This window comes from Nomia melanderi, chromosome 2 (assembly GCF_051020985.1).
Source record: "Nomia melanderi isolate GNS246 chromosome 2, iyNomMela1, whole genome shotgun sequence".
NCBI classification, from domain to species: Eukaryota; Metazoa; Arthropoda; class Insecta; order Hymenoptera; family Halictidae; genus Nomia; species Nomia melanderi.
This window is the reverse complement of record NC_135000.1, coordinates 3,948,136-3,965,102: the sequence shown is the minus strand read 5'-3', so window position 1 is coordinate 3,965,102 and position 16,967 is coordinate 3,948,136. Positions and strand designations below refer to the sequence as shown.

At 37.9% G+C, this 16,967-nt stretch overlaps 3 protein-coding genes across 9 annotated transcripts in view; 2 read left to right on the top strand and 1 right to left on the bottom strand.

Moving 5' to 3' along the window:
- Stacl (SH3 and cysteine-rich domain-containing protein) overlaps positions 1–3,262 on the top strand; it is a 111,472-nt gene extending 108,210 nt beyond the window's left edge. For all 5 annotated transcript variants that reach the window (XM_031974359.2, XM_031974356.2, XM_031974355.2 and 2 more), the window contains 3 exons: positions 768–1,017; positions 2,004–2,187; positions 2,961–3,262. In XM_031974359.2, coding sequence (XP_031830219.1) covers positions 768–1,017; positions 2,004–2,187; positions 2,961–3,107 — 581 coding nt within the window. In that variant the 3' untranslated portion in view covers positions 3,108–3,262. The remainder of the gene's footprint in view (positions 1–767; positions 1,018–2,003; positions 2,188–2,960) is intronic.
- Positions 3,117–11,034, top strand: LOC116425977 (uncharacterized; the record flags this gene model as incomplete). Its single annotated transcript, XM_031974347.2, has 1 exon — positions 3,117–11,034. A coding segment is annotated over one exon (711 nt), but the record flags the coding sequence as incomplete, so codon positions are not given.
- Positions 10,786–16,541, bottom strand: Idgf4 (Imaginal disc growth factor 4). 3 transcript variants are annotated; one of them, XM_031974360.2, is made up of 6 exons: positions 16,373–16,541; positions 15,783–15,918; positions 14,379–14,632; positions 13,517–13,820; positions 12,159–12,321; positions 10,786–11,564 (listed from the first exon to the last, which is right to left on the bottom strand). In XM_031974360.2, exons 2-6 carry the CDS (start codon positions 15,901–15,903, stop codon positions 11,084–11,086), a joined length of 1,323 nt encoding a protein of 440 aa, XP_031830220.2. In that variant the 5' UTR covers positions 15,904–15,918; positions 16,373–16,541; the 3' UTR covers positions 10,786–11,083. The 3 variants fall into 3 exon arrangements, with proteins under 3 accessions (XP_031830220.2, XP_031830222.2, XP_031830221.2); XM_031974362.2 differs by having other exon boundaries at positions 10,786–11,546; XM_031974361.2 differs by having other exon boundaries at positions 16,280–16,421.
- Between the last annotated feature and the right edge of the window lie 426 nt (positions 16,542–16,967).

Here is a 16,967-nt window from a genome sequence, read left to right as displayed (position 1 = left end):
AAGGTATTATTGACGTTGGAATTCTTGACACATCTTTCATTTGTTATTATAACATAGATGTTTCCTTTATGACATCTTTTTATTCTATTTTGGATGCATTTGTAGGAGATTCAAACTGTACAACTGTAGCTAATTAGTTTGATCTGGCGTAGACAAATGAAGTTGCTGGGTAATATAGATAGATTGGAATAGCTAGGCTGTGATTGTAATTATAAAGGTATTATTGACGTTGGAATTCTTGACACATCTTTCATTTGTTATTATAACATAGATGTTTGCTTTATGACGTCTTTTTATTCTATTTCGGATGTATTGGTAACAGATTCAAATTGTACAACTAGCTAATTAGTTCGATCTGGGGTAAACAAACGGAGTTACTGGGTAATATAGATAGATTGGAATAGCTAGTCAGTGAATCTAATTACGAAGGTCTTATTAACACGTTGACTGCCACGAGTATCTCGAGCGTTGCGTTATAATAATCCGTATTCCTTTGTAGCAAAAGCAAATGGTATTGGAAGTAATTAGTAATGATTTGGTATTGCAGTACTCATATTACGCTATAATCTACCTGCTCATATTATTAAAGATTTTTATTCGATATCAATGTTCTTATTATAATTATTTCCAAACAATTTCGAAGCTCCGATCATTGGTGACCACCGAGTAGTCAACGTGTTAATGATGGAATTCTTGACACATTTTTAATTTTTTATTAGAGTATAGTTGTTTTGTTTATGACATCTTTTCATTCTATTCTGTTGCAGCTCCATGCAGCCCAGGTCAAGGACACGGTGTTCACAAGCACATACGAGGTGCCATCAGGATGTCAAGCATGGAATTACCAGATGAAAACGAGAAATCCTATTCCTCAGCCAGCACTTCGCCATGCCCGTCGCCGCACGCTAACAACCAGAATCATATGAATCCACTGGGGAAACGCGTTCTGCCGCCCAACAACCTTTACGTAGCACTTTACAACTTCGACGCACGTCACCGGGATGAGTTGGACTTAAAGTAATCATCCATGCAGAATGCTCTATCTAGAACTTAACTAATATGTGCGCTTCTCGGAAACTGATAGCCTTAAGACGCTCATTTTGCTCAATTACTAGAACTACCTAGCATTTAACTCTCTTTTAAGCCTATGTAACTTTGAAGTCACATATCAGTATGTTGGCATCTTGTTGATTTATTTCGTTGTGCACTGAAAGTGGTGAACAGAATTGAGTAATCAGTTAACTTAAACTTTTATACGCTCAGGCGTGAAAGTTTAACGTCGTTGTAATTTGAAAGTTAGAAAATATATTCGTTTGATGAAAGTATTGGAACTATTGAATACATTGTTAATTCGTATTTATATATGGATATTTATTAATTTTGCACTCCATAGGTTTTGTTATAATCTTGGAAAAAAATTCGGCTCATAGAGGGTTAATACGATTAATATGTAACCCCTATAAAAATTGTGGCAATAGATTATTTCCAGTTTCTTCAGACATTCATTGTAGTATTCAAATGAAACTATTTATTTTCAAGATTATTTCAAACATTCAATGCTTTCAACGCTTAGCCAATCGAATCGGGATATCTCCCACTTTTCACTTAGTAACGTATTGCTTTTTATTATGTTTGTCTTTTCTTTTGTTATTTAGTAAGCATTGATGTGGGATTATTTGCGATTTATCAAATACGGTTCTTGTTTTTACGAAACACAGTTTCTAACCGAATTAATTGAATGAGTTCAATTGAAGATAATGGAAGAGGTTGCAGTCATAGTTCTTTGTAGTCGCCTAAGTGTTAAGATTAATAATTGCGACACAAACAATGCGAGACCAGTCATTTCAACTGGTATGGTAGTTCTCGTATTAAGGCATTTATTTTTTTACATTTCAACTTCAATCCCCTTTCTTTTCTTTGATTCCACAATTCGATTGTACAAATTATTTTTTGCCCCATTAATTGCTTCTATTAATGTTGGTATTATTGTATTATTGCTTCAGAGCTGGCTATAAAATAACAGTGATCGGCAAATCAGAAAGGGACTGGTGGAAAGGGAAGTGTTTGGGTGGAAGAGTGGGTTACTTCCCGAGTGCATATGTCATGAGAGTGGAGTCTGGCCAGAAGACCCTCCAGGTTACGCGTAACTTACAGCTTACTGATCAAATCACACTGCTACGTGATCAGGTACAGTAATTTAATATTACAACAATCATCACTTCACAGTCTGCAGAATGTGTCTGACTTCTATTCTTCTTCCCTTCTGTACGAATACATTTGCACCTTAAAAATCCTTTCAGCTTCAATTTGGTAAACACACATTTCTTTAACCAGTTAACTGTGTTTGACGAGTATACACGTCATCTTAAAACTCTTAATGGTGCTAACTTTTTCAACGATGGATTATTTATTTTTTGAGACAAACACGTAATTCTTCTTCGTTTTGCTTTAGTTTTTCGTTAGGATATATATTAAGTGCATTTGGCCTGCATTTAACGAGTATACACTTCATTGTTTGATTTTATAGCGCGCACAATGAGAGATTATTCAAACTAAATGTCACGCTTAACTGGTTAAAACTGAAAGTATATCTATATTCTCGGACATAGCATGTAATGTTTATTTCTTAACGCTTCGATTACTTCGCCATTGTTGAATGAGTCATTCGCCTTCCCTTTTATTTGTTCATTAACATTTCAACTCCTCCACTATGGACATCCTCTTAAGGGCTACTTAAGATTTCTCTTCTTTTAATCCAAGACTTCCCACACCACTGCTTATGTTAACGTCTTCTTTAATTCCCTTTATCCTTTGACCATTAGTCTTCTATCTTCCACAAGAACCAACTCAGTTTCCAAGTGTACCATTTGCTCTGTGTTCCTTGAGGATTTATGACAGACGTAACTTCTTCAGAAATTCAGAAACTCGACAGTCACCTCTTCATCGTTTCCCATTTGTAGATAGTTATACAAGTCGGTGAAGAGGTAGATGGTGTCGCTATGGTGCGTTGCGCCGCGGACGTCCGTTCGGCGGACCACACAGGCAAGGAGGGTGAGGTACTCTACAAGGAAACCCTCTGCCCTCTGAAGTACCTGCAGGAGGTGTGACAACAGCCTCGGCAGGGTGGCCACCCTGCGGACGAGCGTCAGAGTCGCGCTTACCTTCGCGAGCGATTCTCCGCTTCGTCGCGTCGAAATGTGGCCGAGAAGTACTATGACTGTCTGCAATGTGCAGAACAGTGTTGTCACGTGACCAGTGTAGTCACAGGTAACAACAACAACAACGCAAACAGCACGAACAACAACGTGAAGCTTGCCCAGAAGATCGCGAAGACCAATCACGTAGCCCAGAAGAGTGGGACGAACAACTATCGAGTGACCAATCACATTAGTCCCTCGACGATCAAGGACAATACCAAGATCCTACAGAAAAACCCAAAGAACTCTAATCTGTCTAAGTCCCTGAAGAATCAGCCTCTGCTTTTGTCCCCGGCCAAAAAGAGTTCCTCCTTAGCTCGTCCAGTTCGCGTTTACGATTCCTTCTCCCAGCCCAAAGAACTGTTGCCCATGAACTACGCGTTCCAGACCTACGAAGACGATGAACAAGAGGAGACTAGCTGGCCTATTAGGCTGAGACTCGAGCAAATGTTCGAGCTAAGTCTGCCGCAGACCAAAAAGAAGAAGAAGAAGAAGTCGATAAGGCTAATGAAACAGCAACAGCAGAACAGACATGTCTGTAAGGACACAGAAAGGCTGCTACGTGTATTCAGCGTTAACAATGTGGACCAAAATAATAGATACAATGTTTCACGGTGTATCGTCATGTAAGGACTATGTAGATGGTTGTTGGGCCGAATCCCGGTGATGCTCCGTTAGGACAGGGCTGAGAATTGAAGCTGACTATGAGGATACTGATCACTTTGAATGCTATTAGAGATTAGTCTTCAAACGGACAGACCTGTTTCCTAATTCACGGAAATATACACGCTATCGTCAAGACTGTCTTGGATTAGTCCTCGTGATAGCTTTAGAACGTCATCAACTTAACGAACAATTGTGTCTTTCGAGTGCACGTTGCTCGGTCTGAATTATCCTGACTAAACTTTCTGTGCTCGTACTAACAGCTCCGATTTGAGTGCGATGAAGGAGAATCTGTGAAAACCAAATTGTATTCAATGTCCTTCCAAGATCTCTAAATGACATTTGAAGTGATTCGTAATGGCCAGTGATGTTTTATGACTACGTCAGTTGAATCCGATTGTTTAAAGCTGCACTCGAACTAGGCAGACGTGCAGAGAGACGGATTAGCAGCCAGTTGATTCTTTCGATAGGGGACTACAAGCCAAGCCAGTGTTCTTTTTTTATACGTAGGAACATTCGTCAATAGAAAATCCAAAGAACATAAGCACATAGGTTGACACATCAGTTAATACGTATCAACATTACTTTCTACTTTCTGTACTACAAAGTACTTCCTTCGAAGTATTACACTGAGCATCCTTCAGATTTATTTGAGGTAAATACATATGAGTTATTACCTTTGATACTACAGTAATGTTCGCTCAAATCCCACAATTTCGGGTCCAAGCATTGAAATTTAACCGAGCAGAAAAATCAGGTGGAAGCTATGTGCTTCCAGGAATTGACTCGAGCACAGCCTGAGAAAGACAAGCAATCGATATAGTGAACGGAAGCGGGATAGACACAGTCCACGGAAAATCGAGGGTCAAGGCACGGATTTCAAAGTGATGCCGCACGCGTCAAATATAAACATGCAGTGAAGAAAATTCCAATTATACTAATTTCAACCTTACCTTCTCAAATCTAGTGTGAATTAATTTCTGAGATTCTTGTGATTAAAATGAGCCCAAACACGGTGGAAATCGGACTAGTTTTACCAAATTAATGTAGTTAACGAAATTAAAGGTTCGTTTCCATGAAATCGATAAATTAGGCCGATCTATGTCGTGTTTGGACTCATTTTAATGAGAAGAATCTCAACATTTCATCTGTACTGCGATTGACAAGGTAAAGTTAAAATTATTGCAATTGAAATTTTCTTTATTACATGTTTATATTTGTCGTGTGCGGCGTCGCTTTGAAGGTCCTTGCCTTGAACCTCGACGCTCGGAGTACTGCGTCTATCCTGTTTCTGCTCAGTGTATTTATTTTCTGTCTACCGGGATCACGTTACACCGAACTCGAGACAGTGAATAGTGAGAGAAGAGAAGGGATGGTGCAGTGAAATTTAGCCGAGCATATTTTGTGGAATTTAAGCGAGCATCACTGTAAACTATTACAACACTTTGTAGAGCAGTAAATACAAAAAGAAATCTACATCAGCGTCTTCTACAGCATGAATTCAAAGCCCTTCCTAGAGCATCCGTTTAAAATTGAGTTCAACAAACTCGAAATGCAGTTTCTCAGTTGAAAGAAGCTACAAAAAAACGCGTGTCCCATTTTGTGGGGCACGTGTTGTACTAGTCATAAGGAAGTTCTTTGTTCAATGTGACTCGAGTCTTAGTGCTATCGCTTGTTGAGTTTGAATAATTCACCTCTGGGAACAGAGAAATCGATATTTGTATCGTTTTTAAGATAGAAAGTTAACGATCGGATCTGGAAATCAAGGGGAGAAGAAATAATATACAATTCGCAGTAACCATTGAGTTGCAAGATGTTGTTAAACTGACTCGTGGATTATCGGAGTATTTATCTCGATGTAAGGAAGAATGAATATTGATGTTTAAATCCTGCAGAGAAGGATTTGCTCGATGGTTATTTATTTCTTCGCTTGTTTGCGCAAACACACAGCTATTTGTGTACGTGTGCGTGTGAGTGTGTTTTAACTGTTGAGTTGGCGACACTGTTTGGGAAAATTTCTCGTTGTTGTCCACTTTGTTAACAATGAAGGACTCTTTCGTGAAACACCCGAAGGAAGATCATTTCGGTTTGTCTTTTACAATTTCGTTGTACAGTTGGTAAGAGGTTAATGATCGTTACTAGTAATTAAGAAAACTTAAGGATCAAATAAGAAATTGAAACATAACAATTTGATACGAAGATTTCGGATATCATTCGCGATCAGTGAAAAAAATCTAACGTCTCGTGCGAGGCACGGGACACTTAGAACCGATAGAGGTCCTATTTCATTCGTCGATTCCACAGAATCTTCCAAATTTCATCCAACCGAATGAAAGGGATTTCCCGCTGAACATTTCTCATGATTCTTCAATAATTCGTTTCCGTTCACATGGAATATTTTCATTAATGGATTTAAAGTATCAAATACATCTGAAACAGTACTCTTGATTAACAACTATTTGGAAAGATGTTTATAATAATTTTTGTTGGAATGTTAACTGTTGTCAATGCGTTTCTCTTCGATAGACGAAAACCTATTATATTAACGAACCGAATTAAAAAGAAAAATGCAACCAAGGATTCTAACGTTTACACGCTTGCATTTTACAACTAATTCCGTCCCCGAAGGGTGAACTTTCAACTATCGAGACCCGTGTGTAATTCGCGTTTAAGTTCTGATCAGATACCATTCGGAAACACGTTCGTCTGCGTTGCCTGTTCGCGGAGACCGAAAGGAGTTTATATCTGAGATCGTTCCGTTGTACGAAATTAAACGAAGTTGCGAAGTAACTATATTTATAAAGAAAAACGTTTCAGAGGAAAATTATTATACTGAGAAAAATGTTATCGGCGGTCGACGATCGAATTGCTCGAAACGTTAACGTGCACCAACGATTTCATCATTGTTCTCAATGTTTCAGTGAAACATCGCGGCGATTTCAAATGATTTCTAACGTCTTGTCATTCCGCAGCAATTCGACTGTCAACCGTCATTGTATTTACAGTAACGCTCGCTTAAATTCCACAATTTCGGGCCCATCAGTGGAATTTGATCGAACAGACAAAAAGGAGGAAGCTATTTGCATCCAGGAATTGAATCGAGTACAACCTGACAAAGGCAGATAATCTATATAGTGAGCAAAAGCGAGATAGACGGTCCACCTAAAACCGAGTCAAATTTAAACATGCAGTAAAGAAAATTCTAAATGCAGTCATTTCGACCTTACCTTCTTAAATGTAATGCTAGTGAATTTCTGAGATTCTTGTGATTAAAATGAGCCCAAACACGGTGGAAATCGAACTACTTTTACCAAATTAATGTAATTAACGAAATTAAAGGTTCGTTTCCGTCAAATCGATAAACTAGGCCGATCTACGTCGTGTTTGGACTCATTTTAATGAGAAGAATCTCAACATCCCATCCGTATTACGATTGACAAGTTAAGATTAAAATTATTGCAATTGAAATTTTCTTCATCATGTTCATACTTGACGCGTACAGCTCTCTCTTCCCCTCATTGTATTCATTTTCTGTCCCTGTCCACTGTGACCAGTAGAAGAATAAGGATGGTGTAATGAAATTTAACCGAGCAGATATCGTGGAATTTAAGCGAGTATCACTGTAATGACTCCATATTTTATCTCAAAGTTGACCAATCGCGCGATTTGCATTTACTTGATGTGCATTTACGAGCGCAGAGCGTTCTCGAGGGCATGTTCTCGATGTCGAATCGTGAAGCATACAAAATGGGAAACCAGAGGAATAAGAAAATAGAAAAATCTCTACGAAATAGCGAGCCTCCTAGCATCAGTTGGTCACGTGTCCTCAAGAGCCCTGCAGACCTGCGTCGTTGAACCTCAGAAGTATATAGACGTTGAAGGTTTTCATTCCAGTGCCCCCCTGCCTCCCAAATGAGAAAATAAACGAACGGATGTCTAACAATCAGGTAATTTAGGGATTAGACGTATTTTCTAGCGTATAGGAACCCTTTCGTCGATTCATTGTGGATCAGTCGATAAAACAGCGACCGGACGTTACTTCCTAAAGGGCCCACATTAAACAAAAGAGTATAGGTTTCGAGGGAGCGTCCACCACCCCCCTCACACACACACACACAGTATTCACTCATAGAATGAAAGTCACAGCAGAGATCTCCGTACTTATTTTTTCACTGTCCGGCACCAGGTTGCTCATGAACGTTGAGCAACAGTCGTCGCGCCTGATCGTATGCTTTCAGCAAACATAATCTCGTCGAGTGTGTCGTGTTCCTGTTTAGAATCCTTCGATTGTCCTCGATACTTCTAGCCGAACTCGTTCGCGAAACTCAGGACACGCCAGCAATGAACGAGTGATGCCTACATTTTATTTGAAAGTTCTACTTCCACTCAGTGAACCAATACAACCGTGGCAAATGGAGGTATTCTACTTAACAATATTGTAACCCCTCATCGTTGACCCTTTCTCATTTTCTTTGCCATCGTACTGCTTCAGTTTTGCCCGTGGTACTTGTACATACCGTACGTTGCAGCGAACCTGGCACTCGTGGCGTCATAGGGGCGGAGACAGTCGCTCGGTAGGCCCGCCTATTCCCCTTCTACGGCTCCGGGACATCCAATTGCGAGTCCGGAAACGACTCTCCGCCTCTCTGAAGCGCGACGCGACTAATGTGCGTGAGTACCTCAGCGAATCGTACACCAGAACCGAAAATTCGTGTCGACAAGGCGTGCGCCTTTGAATCTGACCAATCAGATCAAAGTGCCAGATTCCCTGCAACGGACGGTATGTATATTTTTCTTCTTGGCGTATGGATATTATGGAGTTTAGATGATGCGAAGAATTACTTTTTACTGGTTTACTTTTTTTTGGTATGGTACCAATGTTTCCTTCCCAGTCGATCCAGGTTCCTTTGTTGATGCTTGAATACCATGGAATTCAGGAAATGTGAGAAGTTACTTCTCGCTAACTTTTCTTTCCTTTATCATGGTACCAATCTTTTTTGTATCTGTACTGCATTCTCTTTATTTGTGGAAGAGAGTGGTATTTGTTGAGGCGTTGAGGTGCTGATACTTTGTTAACTTTTTATAGTATGTATCACTCCCTTTCGGTGCTTTTATTTGTTGCAAGAAGGAACTGAACGTTATAGGAGGGAGAGAACATGATTTGTTTGTCTATGTTAACGACGGGGATACTTGTGTCATCTGTTTGTAAGATATTGTACGAAAAGTCTAATTTTACTGTTGATATTTTCTATCTTTGGGAATAGTTCCACAGACTTGTGAACGAGTTTGCATTAACAATTGCCGAGGACCGAGATCAGAGTAGCTTAGGATTAAGTATCAGGGATAACAATTGTGTTATTGTACGTTGTAATGCTACATATATTATATTTCATTATATTAAATACTGTAATGTAATGAGTGCCCTACCCCTGTTCAAGTGTATATCGAATTATTAACTGTACTATAGTGTGTAAGCTATTCCAACTACCATGCCCAGTATTTTCTAAGTATTATGATTATGCAGCAGGATGTGTTCGTGTTATTGTAACTCTTTCTAGTCTGCTGTTTTGCTGATATAGTTACACACTGACACGAATTTTTTACTCTCTGTTTATGAAAGCATAAGCAAAATTTAGTTGTGTAAGAAACGTGTGGAAGTATTAGAATATAGTTATTTTTTTATAATAATAGTATTTTCTTCACGTTGTAATGCAAAATTATTTTTTCTTTACCAGTATATGTACATAACTGTATTTTAGAATATATAACTAGAAGTATAGTTCTGTTAAAATATTTAATAATTTTCAGTTGATAACTGGTAACATATGTAGTAATGCTCGCTTAAATTCCACAATTTCGGGTCCTAGCAGTGAAATTTGACCGAGCAGAAAAAACAGGAAGAAGCTATGTGCTTCCAGGAATTGCAGTGAAGAAAATTCCAATTGTACTAATTTCAACCTTACCTTCTCAAATGTAGTGTCAGTGAATTTCTCAGATTCTTGTGATTAAAATGAGTCCAAACACAGTGGAAATCGGACTAGTTTTACCGGCTTAATGTAATTAACGAAATTAAAGGTTCGTTTCCACCAAATGGATAAAACTAGACCGATTTACGTCGTGTTTGGACTCATTTTAATGAGAAGAATCTCAACATCACATCCGTACTACGATTGAGAAGGTAAGGTTAAAATTATTGCAATCGGAATTTTCCTCGTTGTATGTTTATATTTGACGCGTGCGGCATCGCTGTCTTTCTTCCCCTCATTACATTCATTTTCTGTTCCTGTCTACTGGGATCACGTTACACTGAGCTTGGGACAGTGAATAGTGGGGAAGAGTAAGGATGGCGCAGTAAAATTTAAGCGAGCATCACTGTTAATAATGCTGTGTCAACAGCTATTTTCATTCTTTAATTATTTATATATTTATTTAATGTTGCTTCCGTGCTATTTAGTGAACATGTGTAAAGCAGCAGCCTTGAAAGAAGTAACACAGAAGATTAAAGTTAATGGATGCTATGTTCACTGAACCAATATGCACGAATGTTTGGTGAGTTGTTAAAAACATTGTGAGTTCGATTGATGCACGAAAATGACTCTCTTCAATGAGATACTTTTGAGGAGCGAAATTGGGAGACAGAAACGTTTCATTTCTAAGTATAAGAGTGGCTGCGGATTAGCTATGTCTCGTGTGCCATAACTCCTAACGTTTGATATATTTACCAAGTTTAGTCCATTTACAAAGAAACCTTTCATACACACCCGAGCAAATGTGTTTAACCAAATTCATAGACTGCACGAAATATATATTATCTATACATACAACGAAGTTCCAGTTATTTACCCATAACGTACCCTATTCATTTACCATCAAGATCTAATAACATAAAGATAATTGGAATAATGCAATAAATAGAAAGAGAAAATTTGAAAAAGTATGACTTTTATTTGTACATATCACTTTGACAATACATCATTCCACTTGCTCAATCATGCAACAGAATAACAAAATCTTCAATCCATGTATAATGCGCACAAGGAACTAGAAATATCAGATATATAAAAAGTAGGAAGCAAACAATGCAGATATTTCTTCCTCTAAGGAGCATTTAAATCTTGAAGAAACATGTCAAGAGATAAGAAAATAATGGGAGTTTTCCATTAGACTTTCAAATTGGCATCTTCAGTTTTTCTTAGCATTCATCCTCAGTCTCTAATCACTCCTTACAACTTATACTTAGCACCCCTGACAATGGGGAATTTGTCTCCAGTACAGACTCCCCTGAAGTCATCCAAGGATAAATCATAAATAGCTACACCTCCCAAGCCCTTCGCTTTAGCGTAGGCAGCCTTGTTCCCAGCTGTATCAGGATCTTCATACCCAACCCAGATTCCATCTGCACCTGTGTTCTCATCATACCCTTGGAAGGAATAGCTACCATACTTCTTGGATGGGTCACTGACTCGTCTCAAGCGACCAACAGCACTTTCAGTCAAACGAACACACACCTCTGAATAAGAGAGAAGGCCTGGTATATTCGTGTGTGGTCCTTCTGCTCCTGGACCATCAGCAACAATAGGTGGAACTCCTGACATCTGGCTGTCAGAGGTTAGTTTCCATGTCCTGGCAAATGCTGGGATGCCCACAACAATCTTTGTGCCTGGTGTGCCGTTGTCAAGCCAATACCTTGAAGTAGAATTAATACTTTACGGATATTTTTGGTTTGTAATATGGAGCAAAGGATTTCAGCAAACTTTTCATAAGTTTTTCTCTATACATTAATTAACATTATAGTTATTGTATTTTTAAACGTAATATTATAGCCATTTGCTAGTTTTAAAGTACTCTAATCTTAACTATTCAGAATTTAACGAATCACCTGTTGAATCTAAAAGGTGGGTATACAAGAAAGTTAGATAATCAACTTTTCAAGTTCCAAATATGATATTCTAATCTTAACTATTCAGAATTTAGCGAAGCATCTGTTGAATCTAAAAGGTGAGTATGCCAGGAAGTTAGATGATCAATCTTCCAAGTTCCAAATATGATATTCTAATCTTAACCATTCAGAATTTAACGAAGCATCTGTTGAATTTAGAAGGTTCGTATACCAGAAAGTTAATCAACTTTCCAAGTACCAAATATGATATTCTAATCTTAACTATTCAGAATTTAACGAATCATCTGCTGAATTTAGAAGGTTGGTACACCTGAAACTTAAGTTACCAACTTTCCAAGCTCAGAATATGACGTGAAAAAGGAATTAGAAAGTATTATATTAATTTCTAGACTTCTCACCTGGTTGTTGCATCAACGTTGTCCTGAGGGACGCGACCATAGCTTTCGTAAATTGGTGCAGGATAATCGCCCTCCTGAGGATTGCGTTCCGGCGTCTTCTGGTCGAAAGTCATTAGGTGTACAGCGTCGATGTTAGGTGCTAACAGTCTTGCGTCATAGTAAACTGAAACAGGCAGCATGGATATTATTAATTCATCAAAACGAAAACCGATCGTTTCAATAAAGATCTCAACCTGCTTTAATTCAATTTGTCAACAGCATCTCATATTTCCTTCCCGTTAATTACTAAAATATAAGTGAACGTTGGGATTTCCCTCTACCAGTTGCAAACATTAATGCACACACATTTATCTGGAAGTGTGCCAGAAAATGAAAAAACACTTTACGCGGAAGTATATTGTTTACAATTCATTTTGCTGCAGAGGCACGCGTCCCAGATCCCACTTCGGCTCAGTGTTTGGAGAACGTGACATTGATTACAACCCAGTTTAAACACCCACACACACTGACTGCGGGCATTTAAAGCGCTGATCGAAATACTCGCGTTGCTAGCACGTTTCTCACGATAAACAAGAAAGAGAACCGTCTTATCAGGTTTCCTTCAAAGGGCACAACCGAATAAGGAGTATCAAAAGTGTCCCCAAACCAAATCGACCTTAATACATACCATTTAATAGATCTCTCGAAGAAATTCCTTTTTACCAAGCTTTAAGCTCCTACCCTTATTATTAGGTTAGTTATAGGTTGAAATGCTACATACAGTTTATGCTTGATATTTTATATCCTCTTTGATACAAAATTCTGAAAAAATTCCTAAAGGTGCACATATATATCTAGAATAACTATGATTTTTTTCATAATTTTATATCAAACAGAACATAAACTACCATAAATTGTGTATAGTATTCCACCCTGTAACTACCTTAATGGTAGGGGTAGGGGCTTAAAACTTGGTAAAAAGAGTTTCTTCAAGAGATCTATCAAATGGTATGCGTGAAGATCGATTTTTAGTGTTTGAAACGTTGCTAGCGAAACAACTATTAACATCTATTACCCACTCATAGATAGACACCAATTACCAGTATTAACACTTTGACTGCCAGTAAATAGCCACCAAAATTCTCATGCCATCGAAATAGTTCTCTTAATAAAGTCAAAACTAAAGAGTCAAGATTCTTCGTAACGGTTACTTTACTACATTCTGTATATCTCACACAATCAATAAAACTTAGTTCGTTCGATACGTTGCCAAGAAAACGAATATTCAAGATTACGTTAAAAATGGTGTCACCCGTATTCGGGTAACGTGGCAGTTAAAGTGTTAAACGCCATTGCTGAAGTTAAGTAAGAATACTAACTACTGCTGTTCACGTGAGGCAGAACAGTGACAGTCAAAGCCTTCATCCTAGGTCTAAGCTGAGCCTTCAGATCACGGACCAAGATGGTGAAACCATCACGGTGCTCCTGTTCCTTGTCATCCTTGAATTTCCCATAGCCAAAGGTCTTTTTAACTCCATGCCAGAATGAACCAAGTGTGCTGCGTTGCTTCTTGACTTTCACCGGAGGGAACTGCCACGCTAGGTCAATTCCATCGAACTCATAATCATTAAGGAGCCTCTGTACAGAGTTGATGAACTTAGATCTTGACTCTGATGTCTCCGTCTGTGGGAAACAAAGCGACACTCGTTATGTTAGTTATTCGTGAATGTTTATAGTTAACAGAATCGTAGAATGGTTGTTTAACCCATTGCAAACGATGGCTACATCCGTCCATTTTACGGACTGTACTGATGCATTTATTTGTCTATTCTTCGGTAATACATTGAACAAAAATGATGTAACAGTCTAGATAACATGTAAGTTGATTTTATGTACGATTTTTCGTGACCTGAACGAGTCGAAAGAAACAATAGAAGAACTGCGTTTCTGGGTAAGATTTTAAACCTTTGCACTCGAGAGGTGACCCTCACTCACCACATGATTTCATACAGTAAAACTATAAAATTTGATATTTAATATTATACTTCGTATAATGCATCAATTTGAGAAATATTGAAATAAAATAGCTTTGTTTCTCAATGTACGTGTGATTTTTCGTCGAGTTAGTTTCACAAAATATCGTGTTTATCTCATTAGAAAATATTCAAATATTTTTAGTGGAAAAACTTCCAAGTGCAAAGGGTTAAAACTAAAAGTGTGCAATGAGTCAATGTTACTTACAAGAACAAGGTATTTGTGAGTTTCCTCTTCAGGATCAGCATTGCCACCGATACTAAGGTAAATTTTCAACTCTGGGAAGGATCTCTTCAACTGTGTGGCCAGCCTGTAGTAAGCATATCCAGCACCAGTGTCGAGATTAGGATTCAATGAGACAACTTCAAACTTATCAGCAGTGATCCCAGCAAATCCATAGATCAAATGAGTGCAAAGGGAGAGTGCCGGACGTACATCCTCCAGCTGGAATTTCCCTGGTCCTGAAACAAGATTCAGTTTATTGTTTAAAATTATTTTTACACGTGAACAGTGTTCTACGGTGATGCTCGCTTAAATTTCACTGCACCATCCATATTCTTCTCTCAGTTCTCACTGTTTCGAGTTCAAGGTAACGTGATCCCAGTAGACAGGGACAGAAAATGAGTACAATGAGGAGAAGGGAAATAGACAGGTCAAAGAGATGCCGCACGCATCAAGTATAAAGGTGTAACGGAAAAAATTTCAATTGCAATAATTTTCACTTTACCTTGTCAATCGTAGTACAGATGGAATGTTGAGATTCTTCTCATTAAAATAAGTACACACACGACGTAAATCGGTCTGGTTTATCGATTTGATGGGAACGAATCTTCAATTTCATTAATTACATTAACGCGGTAAAACTAGTCCGATTTCCACCGTGTTTGGACTCATTCTAATCACAAGAATCTTAGAAATTCACTGGCACTACGTTTGAGAAGGTAAGGTTTAAATTACTGCAATTGGAATTTTCTTCGCTGCATGTTTATATTTGACGCGTGCGGCATCGCTTTGAAGTCATGCGTCTTGACCTTCGGTTTACTGTAGACTGTGTCTACCTCGCTTCCGCTCACTATACCGATTCTCTGACATTGACAAGCTGTGCTCGAGTCAATTCCTGAAAATAAATAGCTTTCACCTATTTTTTCTGCTCGGTCAAATTTCACTGCTGGGACCCGAGATCGTGGAATTTAAACGAGCGTTGCTATACATGTTACCAGTTATCAACTGAAAATCATTGAATATTTTAACACGTTGAATGCCGAACAAATATAATATCAAAGGATTTGATTGAATTGCGTTATCATTGTTGCACGGTTACTTTGCTGAACGTCATCGCCTTAGGTTGCATTATTTCTAATATGGAACAGTTTTAAATAATCGTCGTTTAATTGAGTGAATTATAGTAATTCGATTTGATTGGGGATCACCGGTACCCCCACGGCATTCAACGTGTTAACTATGCTTTAGTTCTATAGCAATTTAGTACTACTAAAGAAAAAATGATTTTGCTACAAGATGGAGAAAATACTATTATATAATACTGTTATATCTTTTTATCGTTAAAAGTCTGTGAGAATATAAAAATTGTCATCCAAGCAGAAAATTTACCTTGTCTTTCGTAGGCTGTGCTGTTCCAGAAGCACACAACTTTATTATGTTCATGAGTATCAACGCTGAGTACCGATTGAGCACAGAATGCCGCAACAGCGGCAAAAAATAATACTTTCATCCTTGCAGACTGGCCCTGAAACGAGTAGAATATAATTCTTTAATATTCACAGCACTTTACAGTTCTTTAATTACTTTCTCTTGATCGACACAAATCATTTTAACTAATCTAATACTGAATCATGTATATTTAACACTTCTTAATGATATCATAATTAAAAACAAGTAACAGAGTAGTATAATTAACAATTCTCTAAACTATTCCCTAAGATTCTTTGCTTAAATATGAAGCAGCTATATCTCATACAATATTTTACTATTATCCACTAATAAAATTAATAATATAAACTAATAATTAATTTCTCTAATATGTTTAAGATGAATGACTTTGAGAATCTACACAGTCTTTAAGAAAGTTTGCTTTAGGAGAAAATTACAGAATGTTCCACAGGAAGTTCCAAATATAATTAATGTTGCAGTAATGAAACAAGTTTGGCACAAAGAACCAAAGTGCTATAGGCACGTCTTACCTTTCTGAAAGGAAGAAGCAGACTGTCTGGAACAATTTCTTCGACAGAGACTTTGATACCTTGGCCTGATCTCTGTCGTGGTAGTGGGGCTTGTCAATCTTACGTCATCAACACGATCTTCCAAACACAGTTTCTCCAATATGCTCGCGTATGCATACACGAATCTCGTTGGTAGGCAGGTCCAAGAACTGAAGGCCAGGGGTTCGAAAAATTTCTTGGAACAGCGATTGGAAAATTAGTCGCGAAGCTGCATAGCATGATCAATGATAGGGGGTTCCCCCCCAAGAGAACTTTTAGAGTCTTGATTCTCTTATCAAGTAAACATTTCCTTGAATACTTAACTATACCTTAACGTATAAAGATTATTGAATGCTTAGATATAATTCATTTATTTAATGTATGATACATTATTTTCTCTATGATAATTTATACTTGTGTATTTATGAAACAATTGTTGCTTCGTTAATCTATATAAATATTAATATAAATAGGAAATTCTGTTATTGGTTGAAGAATGTAATTAATATTTGATCAGTGGTGTGGTTGTGAGCAATATGTAAGCTGATACTTCAATCATTTGCTATTTTTCATCTTG